Raw genomic sequence first — 15,762 nt, forward strand, 5'->3', positions numbered from 1 at the left:
AGCTCTTACAATATGAGGCTTCCTAGAAACACAGCCTCACATGCACGCACACACAAACTACATGACTGTACTGTGGTTTTGGTTACGCGTACAGACCCTGCCGTGCACACTGGTGATCGGATCTGCTGACGACTACACTAAGAAGGATCCATCCTCACCTGGAGAGGCAGGCTATCTCCTGTCTGCAGCTGCTGGCTGGATCCTTGTAGTGTTCAGTTATAGGGAATTTAGTTATTGGGCCTACAAGTAGCTCATGGTCACAGGAGCTTTCCAGACGCTTTTAGAAGGCCTTGAACAGAATAAACAAGAAGAGAGAAAAAGAAAGATACCAATTAGAAAAACACAGGTGCACATTCCATGATAAAGGGAACTTGGCACAAACAACCTCAATTCAGGGGCTTATCTCGACCAATTGGACTAAGACAAGTCCTGCATGCTCTAATTAATACAGCCAATTATGTCCTATGTTTATGCACGTGTACAGAGCATAACTAACTTTGTCTTACGTTTGTGCGCGTGGACAGTACCGATGTAACCAATCACCGTTTATGCTTGTGTGCGTGGACACCAAATGCTTGCATGCAGCAACCAATCAGAGTTTCTAAACAACTTAGAGAATTGTATAAAAATGATCAGCTAAGCTCAATAAAGGGACGACTTTAATCAGCATATTGGTGTTCTGTCGTCCGGGCCCCGCACAGAATAATCCCTAAACCCTACAGATCCTCTTTATTTTATTCTTCAAATAAAAAATATTCTTCAAATGCAGACCACTATGGAAACTTTCCATCTGTTTTGTACTTTCACGGCAGAAGAAAGGGCAACCACGGCGAAACGGTGCCAGCTGACATCCAGCTGAGAGAAGAAAAAAAAACATTAGCACAAAGCTGGGTAGGAATCCAAAGCTGCCTTTTTTTTTTGTGAAGGTTTGCGAAGACAGTACGACTGAGCGGAGGAAAAAGTATTTTTGCGTCATCTTCGGTACAGTTGTTGACACAGGCCACTAGAGCTTTTGCATTTTTCAGACAACCGTGCCTTTTTTTTTTTTCCCTTTCTTTTTTGACTCAGTGGCAACTTTACTTTCACTAGAACTCACTTTCCTAGATACATGCAGGTGACAGACATAGAGACCTACATACATTTTCTCAAGCCTTAGCAGAGCTGAGGCTTCATCACCCTATACGTCCCAAGTTGAGTAGTTTTGCTAAAGAGCACAGCAACACATCTGTCCTTGCGAACTGCCTCGTTGCAAAAAAGGAATGATTTTTTCCAGGCCGTTGCTCCAAATGGTCAAGATCTTTTAAAACCGCAGTTGTGCCACCAAACCCGCTCAGGGTCCCTCCTAGCTTTTGACCGCCCTGAGATTTAACAGGCACACGCTCCATTCCATCTTCCAACAGCAAAAATACGTCAACGCTCTCGGACGCAGAGCGCAACCCTACAGATGTCCACGCACACACACCCTGCCGTTTCGATGAGGAGCCACCGAGTATCCCTGCGAGCACAGCTGCACGCGCCAGATCGGTTTCCCCTACGCCACGAGTTACCGGTTTCGGTGAATGTAGTTTCTGACGCTTTAAACCAAAAACCGTATCTCGACACTTCGCCACAGCAGAAACGACCCATCGCTAGAACGCTACAAAAACACAGTAACACCAGTTGCAAACCCACAGCAGCAACAGCTCCAGAAATATTTAGACCAGGAACAAGGGAGAAAAATAAAACAGCTTCATCTCACACACAGGGGAGCAGCAGGCAGAGAAAAGGGTCGGCATTCTGAGCCCTTACAGAAAACGGGCATTCTCCTTCCATTCCTCGGCCCGTCCGTGAAGGTCTAAATACCGCAACCCTACTATGGCAACGTCGAGAGTAGGGAACAGCAGCCCTGCCACTGGACTTGCCACTGACCCATGCTATTTACGTAGCAGGACACGTACGCAGAGGGACACGTTTTGCCACACACAGCCCTGAACTTCCTGAAAATTTACGTTTACCGAAAAAAGCCATTTGGAACATATTGCCAAACAACGTTCGGCAAGAAAGCTTTGATGCGTTTGACACACACAAGTTTTTGGTCACTTGCTATTTGCTTCCGGTTGCTGCTGCTGTTCTTCCTTCAGAAATTCTACTCGTCGCCAAGTTATTCACTACTGGTTCAAGCATTTGCCCTCCTGGTATTACCAGCACATTCACAGAGGCAAGTAACTTAATTGCTCTTCTACAATTATCCAAACGACAATTACAGCCATGAAAGAGAAGGAGAGGTCAGGCAGCAGAAGAGCTCTGCAGGCTGGCACCAGTCAATATTGCACTCTCTAAAATCAAACAACAAAACAAAACCGTGACCCTGTATCCTTCTTTTTTTTTTTCTTTCCTTCTTCTTTCAGAGCTCATCCCTGCCTCAGCATTTTGTCTTGTCAGAGCATGAAGCACAGGTGATCTGTACCCTGACGACTTCTGCGTGTGATGAATGCCTGTTCAGAAATAGTCCAGATCTGCAAGACTGGTGTCGTTTTTATGGTTTTAATCATCATAACTCAAATTTTATTTACTCACGCATTTGTGAGGAAACTAATTAACTTTTAGACACTGCCTCTCCTTTTTTTGGGGGGTGGGGGTGGAAATGTGTTAGAGACTGAAAAACATTACAATTCAGAGCTCCCAACCACGAGGGAGTGGTGGAGAAATCAATGAAAGCAAAGACCAACAGCAGCAACATCAACTGAAAGTTGGCTTTAATTCCGATCACGTACTTAAGCGACTCTCCAAATCTATGCCTCGGTCCTAGGAATGACTGGTCCCTTTTTGGAAGGACAAACTTGTTCACTTAAAAGTCCTAGACTGAAGACTCCGCTGAACGGAATGGGGATTGTGCCATGGGACAACATGCCATCAACACTCTTAATGGGGAAGGAAAAAAAAAAAAACAAATAAAAATCAAGTTTAAGTACCAGTTCCCATCATGTTTCACTCATTACATTTCTACTGGCATCTAGGTGCTCAAAAATGAACTACAGGGACACCACATATTCCTAAAAATTCAGTTATACATAAAAAAATAAAAGGCTATTTCCAACTTGCCCATCAAATCACTCTGAACAGACAGAAGAGAAACACTCGACCCTGAAGAAGCTAACAGGCAGCTCTGAATTTACCAGACAGGAAATTTCATTCTTTCACCTGAAACAAAAACACATCAAGGGACCAGTTCAGGAACAGGGCACGATCTGTTAACAGCAATTTTTCCATCAGCTTTTCTGCACTAGCAGCAAATTTGCCTTCTCTGTGGGTTTAACGTGGAGCATCTGTAGTGCCCTCGAACTCGCAAGTGTTCCTCTCTGCTCCCCCAGCCCGATACGTGCAATTACCTGAGCAGCAAGCGGAATTAACCACACAGGATTTTCTTCGTGCAACGCGGAAGGTGACACTGGGAGAAGAGGAGACAAAGAAATGAACCTGCTTGTCACACCCAGCCAACGGTGAAAAGACAGGGGAGGATTCTGCCGGAAGGGCTCTGCACCCCAGGAGCTCCCGCCAGCCGGTTTCTCTCCCCTTTGCCCGGTACCAAGGGGACGACGACACCCCGCCCGCGCCCCCTCACAGGGGGGGCTGCCCCAGGAGAGACGGGGGACCCCCACCTCGCTTCTGCCCGCGGGAACGGACCGGAAGAGACCCTCCACGCAGAGAGAGGAGCGTGGCGTGGATTGTATCCCTGATGGAAGAGGCTGGGCTCCCCACTGGCAGAAGGACAACTCACCTCCCTGCTGCTCGGAGCTGCTTGCTGCGGACAGCCCTGCCTGCGCCCAGCCACTCTTCCGCCGTGCTGGGAGCACAGTCCGGCCAACGGACGCTCCAGTGAAAAGAGCTCCAGCGAAAAGAGCTCCAGCTAATCACGCCTCCTGCTCCTTACAGACCCAGGTACTTTTGCCTCTGGCTAATGCACGCTCCAGACAGCGGACACCCCACCTCGTTCCAGCTCCCGCTTGCTACAGTTCTGGCTCGTTGAAGCCCCAGCTCCGCACTGAAGCTCTGGCTGATTTCAGCTGCTTCTCCTTACAAGCTCCAGCTACGTGCAACGGTCTGGGCTTTCCATAAGGTTGTATATCAACTGCTGTCAAAACTTGACCATTAGGATTAAACATCAGAGTTACACGCCGAATAAATATTCGTTAGTTTGGGCGATTAATTACTTAACAACTATTCTGAGCAGCACAGAAAGAAGAGCTGGACTCAAAGAGGGCACGTGGGGTCTGAAAAGCACCTTTCCCCCCACAGACCATCGCAGATGTTGAGTTCGGCCTGCTGCGTGCCGGCCTCCCGAACTTCGGCGTCCGACACAACCAGACCCCCATCTCCAGGGAGGGTCCACGCACCCTGCCCACCCCCCGCTTCCCCCCGCAGCCCCCAACACCCTCCCACCCACCTGCAAAACCAGCCAAGCTGGCTCCCGCTTTTGGCCCCCACACCAGCTGACTCGGGGCCCATTTGGGAGCCAAAAAACCCGGCTGCTGAGCCTGTTCTCAAGGCCCAAAAACGCAGGGCCGGACCTCTGTTTCTGGGCCCAAAGCCGGGCAGCTCGGTCTGTTTCCGAGCCCCCACATCAGCCACGCGAGCCTGTTGTCAAGCCCAGGAACAGAAAACTTGTTCTCCATTTATGACCCTGCAGTGCCCACGGGCGACGCTGAGCGTAGCCACCCCACAGCCCTGCACCCCCGGGGCCCCACACGCAGTTTCGGGGAGTGCTCGGGACCTGCAGAGGGCCCGGCCCCACGCCTCTGCGGGGCAGCCCCAGCACAGGCAGGGCGTCGCTTCTCGATTGCCATTTCAGGCTTTATTTCCCCGCCATCACCGGCACGGCCAGGCCCCCACCCCAAACCCCCCAGCCGAAGCACCCCCGCGGGTAGCTGGGCCCAACCACCAAAGAAAACCAAAGAGGGAACAAGACAGAGACCGTGGGGAAAGGCAAGGAGAAGGACACAGAAACAGAGAGAGCGCGGGAGGGATAGGGAGCAGGACAGAGAGATGGAGCAAGAAAGGAAAAAAGGACGGGAGGCAGAACCAAGGGAAAGAGAGACAAGGACAGGGAGCAGGACAAAGGGACGGAAGAGGGGGAAAAAAAATAGCGACGGGCTGCTGGACAGAGATGAAGGGATTAAATAGACACAGGGAGCATGACAGGAGGACACAGAGAGACAAAAGGGACAAAGAGCAGGCCAGCATCGGAGGGGAAAAAACCAACTGCGATGGGCAGCGGGAGAGAGATACGGAAAAAGAAAAAAGTACTGAGGAACAGAAAAAAAGAAAGAAGAGACAGCTAGCTGGACAGGGGGACACAGTTAGAAAGGGCGGGAGAGGGAATGGGGCAGAGAAAGACAGACAGAAAAGGTAGCGAAAGAAAGCAAGGCAGAGGGACAGCAAGGCGGGGCGGGGGGGAAGGGACAGGGGTCTGGACAGAGATGGAGAAATAAGCAGCAGGGACAGAGGAAAAGAGACAGAAAGAGGGATAGGGAACAAGGCAGAGAAGGAAAAATCAGGACAGCAGCAGGACGGAGATAAAAAACTGGGACGGTCCTCAGGACAGAGAGGACTATGAATACGAGCAGGGAGCGGGACAAAGGGATACAGCGAGAAACGACGGGACAGGAAGCAAGACAGCGCGACAGACAAGAACAACGACAACGAGAGAGAGAGAGAGAGAGAGAGACACAGAGACAGAGACCGTGAGAAGCATAGGGGGGTGAGAAATTTAGAAAGAGAGGTATCAGAAGCCCTGCAGAGAGAGGGAGGGTGAATAAAAAGGGGGCAGGAAGCAGCACAAAGGGTCACAGAGAGTAAGAGATGACCAGGAAGGAGGATGGGGACAGCGAGATCCAGAATGACAAAAATAAACAGCAACAGTGAGCAAGACAAAGGGATAGACAGAGAAACAGAAAGTAGGAAGAAGAGAGATAGGAAGGCAGGGACACAGAGCGGCACGTACAGGCGCAGAGAGGAAAAGAATGCCAGAGAACAGGCCAGAGAAATTGGGAGGCGGGGAAAGAGGCGGATGCAGATCAGGACAAGGAGATGGAAAAGGAAAAAACAGCGATTGGCTGCAGGACAAAGACGGGGAGCGGGGCGGGGGGAAAGAGGGAGAGGGAGCAGGACAAGAATGCAGAGAGAAAAAGAAAGGGGGGCAGTCGAACGAGAGAGAGAGGAAAGGGGAGAGGAAGAGGGAGCAGGACAAGAGAATAGACAGAAGAGAAGAGGTACTGGGAAGCAAAATAAAAAAAAAAACAAAAACCAAACATCACAGCAGCACGAGAAAGCGAGGGGGCCAGGAGAGGGGGAGGGAGGGACCGGGAGGCACAAGAGGAGCGACAGGGCCCCGAGGGCCCAGGACTCACCACAGCTCTCACTCTTGGAGCTGCCAGGAGACCTTGCCAGTTCAGATGCTTCTTTCTCCTTCTCTCCTCCCTTCTCTTCTGTAACTCCAGTTGCTTGGCTGTCCTCCACATAACGGAACACGCGAGCGCCTCGCAGCTCTTATGAGATGAGGCCTCCTAGACACGTAGCCTCACTCGCTCACTACGTGGCTGTACCACACTGCTGGTCATGCATACAGACCCTGGTGGTCTGACCTGCTGTGGACTATGAGGAGGAATCCTCCCACACCCAGAGAGACAGGCTCTCTCTTGCCTGCAGCGGGAGTCACCTGCCAGCCAGATGGCCTTCCGTTTCTTCTTTACTTTTCTGTGGCCTCTCCAGCTTCAGCAGCCCCCGTCCACAGCCAGTAAGTGCCTGTCTCTCTGTGCTCCCACGCCGCGAGGAAAGGGAGGCCAGGCAGAGACAGCCCATGCAAGCCTGAGGCTGCTGCAGTCAACGGCATCCCCAGGGACGAACGGACAACCGCACTCACAGCGTGGCCTCTGGGAGAGGGAAAGAGGCAGCAGCGACCGTTATTACCGTAGCTCGACCCTGGCCGGAGCCCCTCCTTCCGCAGCGGCTTCTGCAGACGCCGCTCGTTCCCTGTGCCGCTGCTAACGGCACCCACGTTCAGCGAGACTCGAGAACATCGCAGGGCCAGCTTGCTGCCCTCACGACAGGGCTCGGGGGCTGCCTGCGGCTACAGCACAGGCTTCAGGGGAGGGGCTGGAGCTGGGGGCAGCCGCACGGGCCGAGCGAAGGCGCCGGGGGAGCTCCGGCGACTCGGGGAGGCGCCCGCTGGCCGCGCCTGGGGGGTGCCGGCCTCCGTCCCCTCTTCCCTTCTATCGGCTCTCGGGGAACTGCCGGGCGCTGCCCTGGCCCGGCTCGCCGCCGGCGGACCGGGAGCCTGCCGCGGCGGCCCCTTCGCAGCTTCCCGTCCCGCCAGCCCCGGGCGGCCAGAGGGCAGGAGGCACCCCCCGCCCCCGCCGGAGGGGATCGCTCACCTCACCCGCGGTCCCGGCGCTCGCCCGCTGCCGCCGAGACCCGCGCCCTGCGCGCCGCCACGCTGCTCTCGGGGACCGCGCATGCGCCGGAGGGACCGGAGCCGGCGAGCGAACGCCGGGCTGCCCCACGCGCAGGACGGCGCATGCGCCCGGGAGGCGCGTCCGCACGGCTGGTCGGGGAGCGGGCGCAGCGGGAAGCCCACGCAAAACCACACGAAACCGCTAACGCTCCTGCGTCTGACCTGGTCGGACTCCGGGGGCCGCGGCGGCAGCCGGGACTACGCCGCGCCCGAGAGCCACGCTGCCGCCCGGCCGCCGAGTCCGCGAAAACTACAGCTCCCGGCATGCCCCGGGAGGCAGCCTGCCCTGCTGCCTGACCCCGAGGGGACGCCCCTTCCGTTTCCGCCTACCCCCACGCCGGCGCAGCCGCAGTTCCCGCCGAGCCCCCAGCGCCGCTCCAGGCAGCTCCGGCGCGCTTTCGCCGTCCGGCTCCGGCACGGCGCGGCACCCCTCGCCCGGCTCCGGCTCCGGGCAGCGCCCGCCGCCGCTCCGTGCGTCCGGCACGGGACCCCGCCGTCCTCCTCGGGGCTTTCCCCGGAACCCGCCGGCCGACTGCGCAGCCCCGCCACGGGGCCCGGTGAGCCCCCCCCCGCGCGCTCACGTGCTCCCAGGCCCCCTGTGAGCCCCGGGCTCGGGCTCGGCCTCGGCACAGGCGGCCCCCACCTCCCCCGGGCCACCCCCGCCTCCGACGTTCGCGGTCCGAGGGGCGCCCGGCCCCGCTCACCTTCTCCCTCGGCGCAGCCGCACCCCGGCCACCGCTCCGCTCCGCTCCTGCCTCGGCTCCCACCGGCCCGGCCCCTCCCCCGGCAGCCCCCCCTGGCCAGGGAGGGGCCGTCCCCATCAGCCTCACTGCCCGCACCTGCGGCTCCTCCAGCCCCGGCCCGCAGCTGTGGTACCGAAATCCGGAACAAAACTCCTCACCACCAATGTGAACTTAAGCAGCAGGCACTTCCTTGATTGAATGAAAGATGTCAAGAGTCAGCTGAGTTGGAAGAGGTGTTAACTGGGGTCAAAATACAGATTTTAATACCCGTCTTATTTTAGTTCTAAGACTTGGCCATTGCCAGGTATCATCTTTTCCATTTACCCAGGTCCACCAGCGAGGCCACAAGGGAGATTTCTTCCAGAGAGAGGATAGAGTTATTAAGTCTAAAGTCCACGATTTGCCCTTCTCCTTCATGAAAAGGTGAGTGGATCATATATCATCACTAGTCACCCAAACAGTTAACCCTGAACTTTTCACCTGTCCTTTAATACAGTCAACTCCAAGCTAAATTTTTTCCGTTATTAAGAGGGGACCAAAGATCATGTAAAATATTATTACACTTTCTACAAATACATCCCCATCTTAGAGCTTTAGCTACTAGAGAAAGTCTTTGGAGTTTGGGGTCAGAAGAGCTGCAAGTATAAACCTTCATTCAGCTCTGTTTAGGATGTGTGATTTTTCTCTGGTTGTCTAAACCAGTCTAAATTTCCATAGATGGTCCCGACTCTCGGTGGCTCTAACAAGGATCCTGGAACTCCAGTAAATTCTAAACATCGTTTTATATTTTAAATATGATCCCAAGTTCCTTTTTGCACTTGTCTCTACGATTTTGGCAACTGACAGCCCCAAGGAGTGCTTGTGCAAGTTTCTCCCGAAGGGCGATTAAATGAATTCTTTTGTCCATGAGGTGGATGGTTTGGTAATGTTATAATTCACAACGCTATAATTCCTTCTTTCAAATTTAAAAAAAATAATTGCCTTTTAAATCCATCCCATTTAATTTGCTAAAATGATTCTCATTGTTCTGCATCTTTTCTCAAGTTTTGGTTAAATTCAATGTCAGTATTCTCCACGGAACTAGATTTTCATCTGACTTTGGAATCGGAAGGCAGGCTGTTACTGAGGTTAAATTTTGTGTCTTTACAAAACTTTGAATCAGTTACAAAACTAGATTTTTTTTTTTTTTTTAATCCAAATTACAAAAACGGTTAATCTCAAGATCAATAGCTCAAACAATAATTGTTTCATTTTGTTTATCTCATGTTTAGAACCCCTCAAAAAAAATGCATACGCCCTCTAAACACACAAAAAGATTATTGCCCTCGACAATATTCCTAATAGCAACCCCAATATTATAAACTTTACACAGCTGTTTTCCCAAATAGATAACGTGACACTTACTTATAGATTTTCAGTTTTAAAGGGCCAGTTTCTTTAGACTTCCAGTTTCTCGTTGGTGCTTTCTTTATTCTTGAGTAATGAAGCCAAGGTTCTTCTCCCAGACCTGTACTGCTATAAGGGTTGTTAAAATGACTCGATACGGTCCTTTCCGCTTCTCAGTGATTTTACATATATTCAATCTCCTGGTCGGAAGGGATGTGCTGCTACGTCCAATTCTAAGGGTCCAGCTGTGGAGACATACTGACAAAGTTCTTGAAAAGAATTGCTTAAAGAAATCATAACACCTTTTAAAAACATATCTCCAAAGGCACTCAAGATACTCAGAACATAGGACTCTTGATATGGTCTTTCATACAACATTTCATAATGACTTAAATTTTCTTTCTCTTCTGGCTATACTCTGATTCTTAATAGAGCCATGGGTAATGCTTTAACCCATGTGAGGAGTGAGGTTTCCTGACAAATTTTACTCGACGGTTGCTTAAGGGTATAGTTCATTCTTTCTCTCTCTTTTTTTTTTTTTTCCCCCCACTTTCTTGTGGTCTGTATGGGGTGTGATAGTCTCAATCTATAGATAATACTTTGCTCAACTTGTCTCATCATCTTTGCTATAAAATGAGGGCCATTGTCAGATGACATTCTAACAGGCACCCCATATTTTGGTGTTATCTCTTTGAGCAAGACTTTGACTACTTCTCTTGCTTTGTTGGTGCGACAAGGGAAAGCCTTGGGCCACCCAGTAAAGATATCAACTAAAACTAGGATAGATCCTTCTTTTCAAGGCAATTCTATAAAGTCAATTTGCTAATATTCTCCTAAAAATTTTCCTTATTTCATAATCCCAAAGATGATCTTATTACTGATTCGGGGATAATTTTATATATAAATTTCACATCTGCTTATAATTGTTTAAACAATCTTTGTCATATTTCACTTTCTGTTCCCCAATATACTTTGTGATGTTCAGCTCGGGCAATTTCTCTTATTATTGTGGGTGGGACTATTATTTGACCTGTCGGTGTTACAGCCTGTCCTGTTTCATTTTGTTAGCCTGCAATCTAATAATTCTTCATCTTTTTCATTATAATTTGGAGTTTCTTTAGGCAATTTTATACTTTTCTCTGGAACTAGTGCTAGGATGCCTTTTTCTGCAGCCTCTTTAGCAGCTTTATCAGCCAGTCGGTTACCTGCGTTAGGACCAGTCTTACCTAACTGGTGTGCTTTACAGTGCATTATCGTGACTGCTGTTGGTTTTTGAATGGTTTCTAACAATTTCAGTATTGTGGTTCCTTGTGCAGGTAACAGTCCTCTTTCTCTCCGTATCGCTCCATATGCACGTACTACTCCAAAAGCATACTTTTGAGTCTGTCCAAGTGTTGACTCGCTTTCCTTGACTTAGTTCCAGAGCTCGAATAAGAGCTATCATCAATTCAGCCTTTTGGGCAGATATCATCGAAGGCAAAGTTTGCAACGCAATTACCTCCTCAGTAGTTATTGTCTATCTTGATAAACGTTTTCCTTCACAGATGGAACCGCTTCCGTCGGCATATAGTTCCCAATCTGTTTCTTCTAGCGGCACATCTCAGAGATCCAGTCAGCTGGAGTAAACTCTTTCGATTGTCTGCAAGCAGTCACGTTCCAGTTCTCCTTTAACTTGATCAGTTGTTGAAAACGCAACAGGGTTAACGGTGGTAGTAGTTTTTAGGTAAACATCATCTTGTTCCAGCAACACCACTTGGTATTTCAGCATTCTGCTAGGGGATAACCAATGCCCCCCTTTCTGTTTTAGCACAACAGTTATCATGTGGGAAACGTAAAGTAATCCTTTGTCCTCAGGTGAACTTACGAGCTTCCTGGATCAGTAGCACAGTTGCAGCGACGGCTCTCGGACGACCAGAGCATCCCAGACTCACATTACCTAATCGCTTCGAGAAGTAGGCCACAGCTCGCCCACTTGGCCCTAAATATTGGGCCAGGATATGCAGAGCTTTCTTTCTTTCTCTTCTTTCACGAGCAAAAAGTTCAAATGTCTTTGTGAGATCTGGCAGGCCTAGGGCTGGCACCCCTATTACAGCCTGTTTCAGTTCTTGGAAAGTAGCTTTCTCAGCATCAGTCCAATCCATTGTTTGAGGTTTTGAGCTGCTCCTATAAAGGTCAGACCAGCAAGCCACAATTTATAATCTACAGGTGACGCCACTCATACATTCCCGGAAATGCTCGTCATTAATTTTTTTAGTCTTGGGTTCGGGGAGACGACAAATTGCCTCTTTTCGCTCAGTTCCTAATTGTCTCTGTCCTTTTAGGATTTTAAAACTCAAATAAGTTTCTTCTTTCTGGGTTATTTGGGTTTTTTCTTTTGACACTCGATATCCACTGATTCCCCAAAAGTTCAAAAAGTTAATAGTTAACTTTGTGCATTGTTCTTCCGTCTCAGCTACAATTAACAGATCATCCATATATTTCAGCAAGATTTCTTGATTACTTTCTTTCTTCCAAATCTCTAATTGTCGTGCCAATTGATTTCCAAACATGGTAAGACTATTCCTAAAGCCTTGAGGCAAGACTGTCCACGTATATTGTGTTCTTCTCCCAGTCTCAGGATTTTCCCATTCCAAAGCAAAAACCTCTTGACTATTGGGATCCAAGGGAATACAGAAAAAGGCATCTTTTCAGTCTAACACTGTGAACCAATCCTGTTTCTCTGTTAGGGTTGTTAACAAAGTATAAGGATTTGCTACTACCGGATGAATATCTTGTACTATTTGATTTATTGCTCTGAGGAGGTCTTGAACTAATCTATCATCTTTTTCATTAGCCTTTTAACAGGCAAGATCGGGGTGTTATATCTGGATTCACATTCTATTAACAATTTGTATCTTAAAAATTTTTGTATTACCATTACTAACCCTTTCTGACTTTCTGGTTTTAGGGGGTATTGTTTAATTCTTACCGGATTCGATCCTGGCTTTAAATCAACTCTCACAGGTTCTGCTTTTTGGATTTACCAGGAACTTCCCAGTCCAGACGATTGGAATTACAGCATTATTTACTTTGACTGGTATAATCTTCTGCTTTCGGTAACCGTCCTGTTAACAACAAAGCCACTGCTTCAATACGTTTAGTTTCTGGAATTAAAGTTTTAATCTCTTCATTTTTAAATTTAATTTCTGCCTCCAAGTTCTCAAACAGATCTCTCCTTAACAGGATTTTAGGAGAATTTGGCACATACAAAAACTGCTGAGTGACCCGTTGCTTTCCTAATTTCATTGTTAAAGATTTAAAGAAGGGTCTAGTTTCTCGTTCACTTGTTGCACCGACACCACCAATTTCTTCAAAACTTAACTCTCCCTCTAAGGTATTTAAAACTGAAAAGGTGACTCTAGTGTCAATTCAAATTCGATTTTCTGTTCTCCCGGTTTAGCTGTAACCAGAGGTTCTGCTGGGAGACTCCCCTCTGGTCCCCGTCAGATACGTTCACTTAAAAAGAACAAATCTACATATGGCACTTTATTCCATTTACTCTCTCTCCTACAAAACAACAGTAACTGCAATATAGTATTGTAACTCAAAGTTCTGTTTGTTTACCATTTTTCCTGCAGTTCACCCCAGTGTGCCAATAAACATCCCAACGGTGATGGTTTTGGTATCTTTTCATCAGCAGTTTTATTTCCTGCACTCTTATTCTTAAACAATTTTGCTAATGCCATTATATTTATATACATTCAAATACCAAACAAATGCAAATGACAATTGTCCCAAATAATACACAAAGTCCAACCCAGCAATAGCTTTCACTTATGACTTACGGGCAGACGCCTAGGCTTCCGCTGCAGACGGGTACCCTCCAAGCCCCAACCCTGCGAAGCTTTCGCCGCGCCTCACGGGCAGGCTTTCCAAACCAATTCCAAAGAAGCAGCGCCTTACCTTTTTTCCAGGGAACGCTGCGAGGAGCTTTGCGAGTCGAGGGTGATGGTTCTCCCCGAGAATACCTCAGTGCCGGCCGGAGTTCGATCGACACTCGATCTCGTCCAGTCTCACTCGCAAGGTCCCATCTGGGTCGCCAAAACCGTTACCGAAATCCGGAATAAAACTCCTTAACACCAACGTGAAGTTAAGAAGCGGGCACTTTGTTTATCGCAGCGCTGGGGACACGGGGGATCGCTCCTCCAAAGGCGTGTCCCGCTTAGTATCAAAATCCATCAGTTTTTACAGACTTTTCTTGTCAGGTCATTGTTACCTAAGCTCCTTCCGTAAAAATGCATACTATGCTCGTTCTTAAATTTAACCTTTATAATGATCGGTCCTTTGATTATATAACCTTATCAATATTGTTATTTAAAAACAATCATTGGTCAGTTACACTTAGCTCTGCTGACTGGAATCTTCGATACTCAAATCGAGATGGGAAGGGTAAGGGGGTTTCCAAGCAGCAGACTGGTATCCACGACGGTTTCCTTAGTTTCCTGAAACAGAACGTAGAAAAACCAGTAACTTCCTGGTGAGGTTTCTAGGGTTAGCTATTTCAAACTTTAACAATATTAAGGTTCCTAGAGTCACGCGTAACACAGTTCCTAAAGTTTCTATGGCTACGTTTCAAACTTAACGATCCTATACGTTATGCTTCACAATTTTACTTCTTAATCTTAACTCTTCTATGTGATTAAATTTTGATTTCTTTACCAGAATATTTGCAACAGCTGGAGCCCAGCAGGAACGGGGGGGGGCGGGGCACGGCCCGACCCCCCCAGCGCCTCACCTCCTCCTCCCCTGGGCTCCCTCACGGCCCCTCACCTCATGCAAAGGGAGCGCAAAAGCAGCCCGGAGGGCAAAGGGGACAGGCGGCCAGCGTTTATTCAGTCAGTCGCGTGCCTATCGAGTCCTGCCAGCGAGTCTGCTCCGGGTCTCAGGGCGCCCCCCAGCGCTCCCTCTGCCCCTCGGACATCTCTGATAGCATATTTCCATACATTCTGTATGGCACATCTAAATATTGGGATGGTTTTAAGATTTTGTACCAGCTGTGGAAACTGGTTTGCTGCTAGGTGACTGCAAAAGTGAGATTTGGTAAATAATTATTAGAAATCTTATAGTAACACTACGATTGAAACAATAGACAAAAGTATAGCCAAGCAATTAACTAGCAGAGGTAGGTACTCCTAAGTTTTGCAGTTCTTTGCTCTTATGACTAGATGTTCCTGTGCGCTAGATGAGAACAATGCTGAAACTGACCACATGTGATCGAAACTGCATTAAGCTTCAAGGTCAAAGAACAAGGACAAGAATAAAGACTTCAAGGACAGCCAGCAAGAACTTCAAATGGGTCGGTGGTTGCAAAAGCAGCCCTTCGTCTCAAATGGATCCTTCATTGCGCGTGATCGGATGTAGGCAGTACTACGATAATCGGTTGCCATCGTTTTTACGTATATGTATACTAATCTGATTAACATGCAATTAGTTATTCTATATAACCTGTTTGTGCTAAAGCTGTGGCGTGCACGCTAGGTGGAACTATGCCCCGTGCATCCAGCGCTGCAATGAAGAATGCCTGCTTTCTAAAACTCCAAAACGAGTCTTAGGGAGTTTCTTCAACCGGCTTTTCAGTATCAGGGGTACAAAGGAGGAAAGGAAAAAAAAAAAAAAAAGGCAGCGGTGTGGGAAAGAGAGGGGACCAGGGGAGGGGCAGGGAGGGACCAGAACGCGGAAGAGGGGAGACAGGGCCCCGAGGGCCCGGGGCTCACCACAGCTCTTGTTCTTGGCACTGCCAGGAGAATTTGCCAGTTCAGACGCTTCTTTCTGCTCCTCTCCCGCTCCCCTCCTCTTCTGTAACTCCGGCGGCGCAGCCGTCCTCCCCCTAGGCGAACACGCGTCTCATAGGTCTTGCAAGATGAGGCCTCCTAGGCACGGAGCCTCGCTCGCTCGCACGCTACATGGCCGTACTGCACCGTTGGTGCTGCGTACGGACCCTGCGGTGCACGTCGGTGGTCTGACCTGCTGCGGACTAGGAAGAGGGATCCTTCCACGCGCGGAGAGGCAGGCTCTCTCTTGCCTGCAGCGGGAGGCAGCTGCTGGCCGGCCAGCCTTCCATTTCTTCTTCTCTACCTTTCTGTGGCCTCTCCAGCTTCAGCCGCA

At 49.4% G+C, this 15,762-nt stretch overlaps 1 protein-coding gene and 1 long non-coding RNA gene across 3 annotated transcripts; one reads left to right on the top strand and one right to left on the bottom strand.

Annotated features, from left to right (window-relative positions):
* Positions 1 to 764: 764 nt before the first annotated feature.
* On the bottom strand, positions 765 to 6,696 carry LOC138689164 (uncharacterized). 2 transcript variants are annotated; one of them, XR_011328015.1, is made up of 5 exons: positions 6,387 to 6,696; positions 3,967 to 4,120; positions 3,369 to 3,427; positions 1,548 to 1,636; positions 765 to 855 (listed from the first exon to the last, which is right to left on the bottom strand). It is a non-coding gene; the product is annotated as an uncharacterized lncRNA (long non-coding RNA). The 2 variants fall into 2 exon arrangements; XR_011328014.1 differs by lacking the exon at positions 6,387 to 6,696 and having other exon boundaries at positions 3,967 to 4,907.
* An 856-nt stretch (positions 6,697 to 7,552) lies between these two features.
* On the top strand, positions 7,553 to 14,675 carry LOC138689471 (uncharacterized). Its single transcript, XM_069804525.1, has 7 exons — positions 7,553 to 7,569; positions 7,601 to 7,886; positions 7,947 to 8,046; positions 8,514 to 8,655; positions 8,950 to 8,994; positions 13,236 to 13,279; positions 14,320 to 14,675. The coding sequence occupies exons 1-7, from the start codon at positions 7,553 to 7,555 to the stop codon at positions 14,673 to 14,675; spliced, it is 990 nt and encodes a 329-aa protein (XP_069660626.1).
* The last annotated feature ends 1,087 nt before the right edge of the window (positions 14,676 to 15,762 follow it).

This window comes from Haliaeetus albicilla, chromosome 16, assembly GCF_947461875.1.
Source record: "Haliaeetus albicilla chromosome 16, bHalAlb1.1, whole genome shotgun sequence".
Taxonomy (NCBI): domain Eukaryota; kingdom Metazoa; phylum Chordata; class Aves; order Accipitriformes; family Accipitridae; genus Haliaeetus; species Haliaeetus albicilla.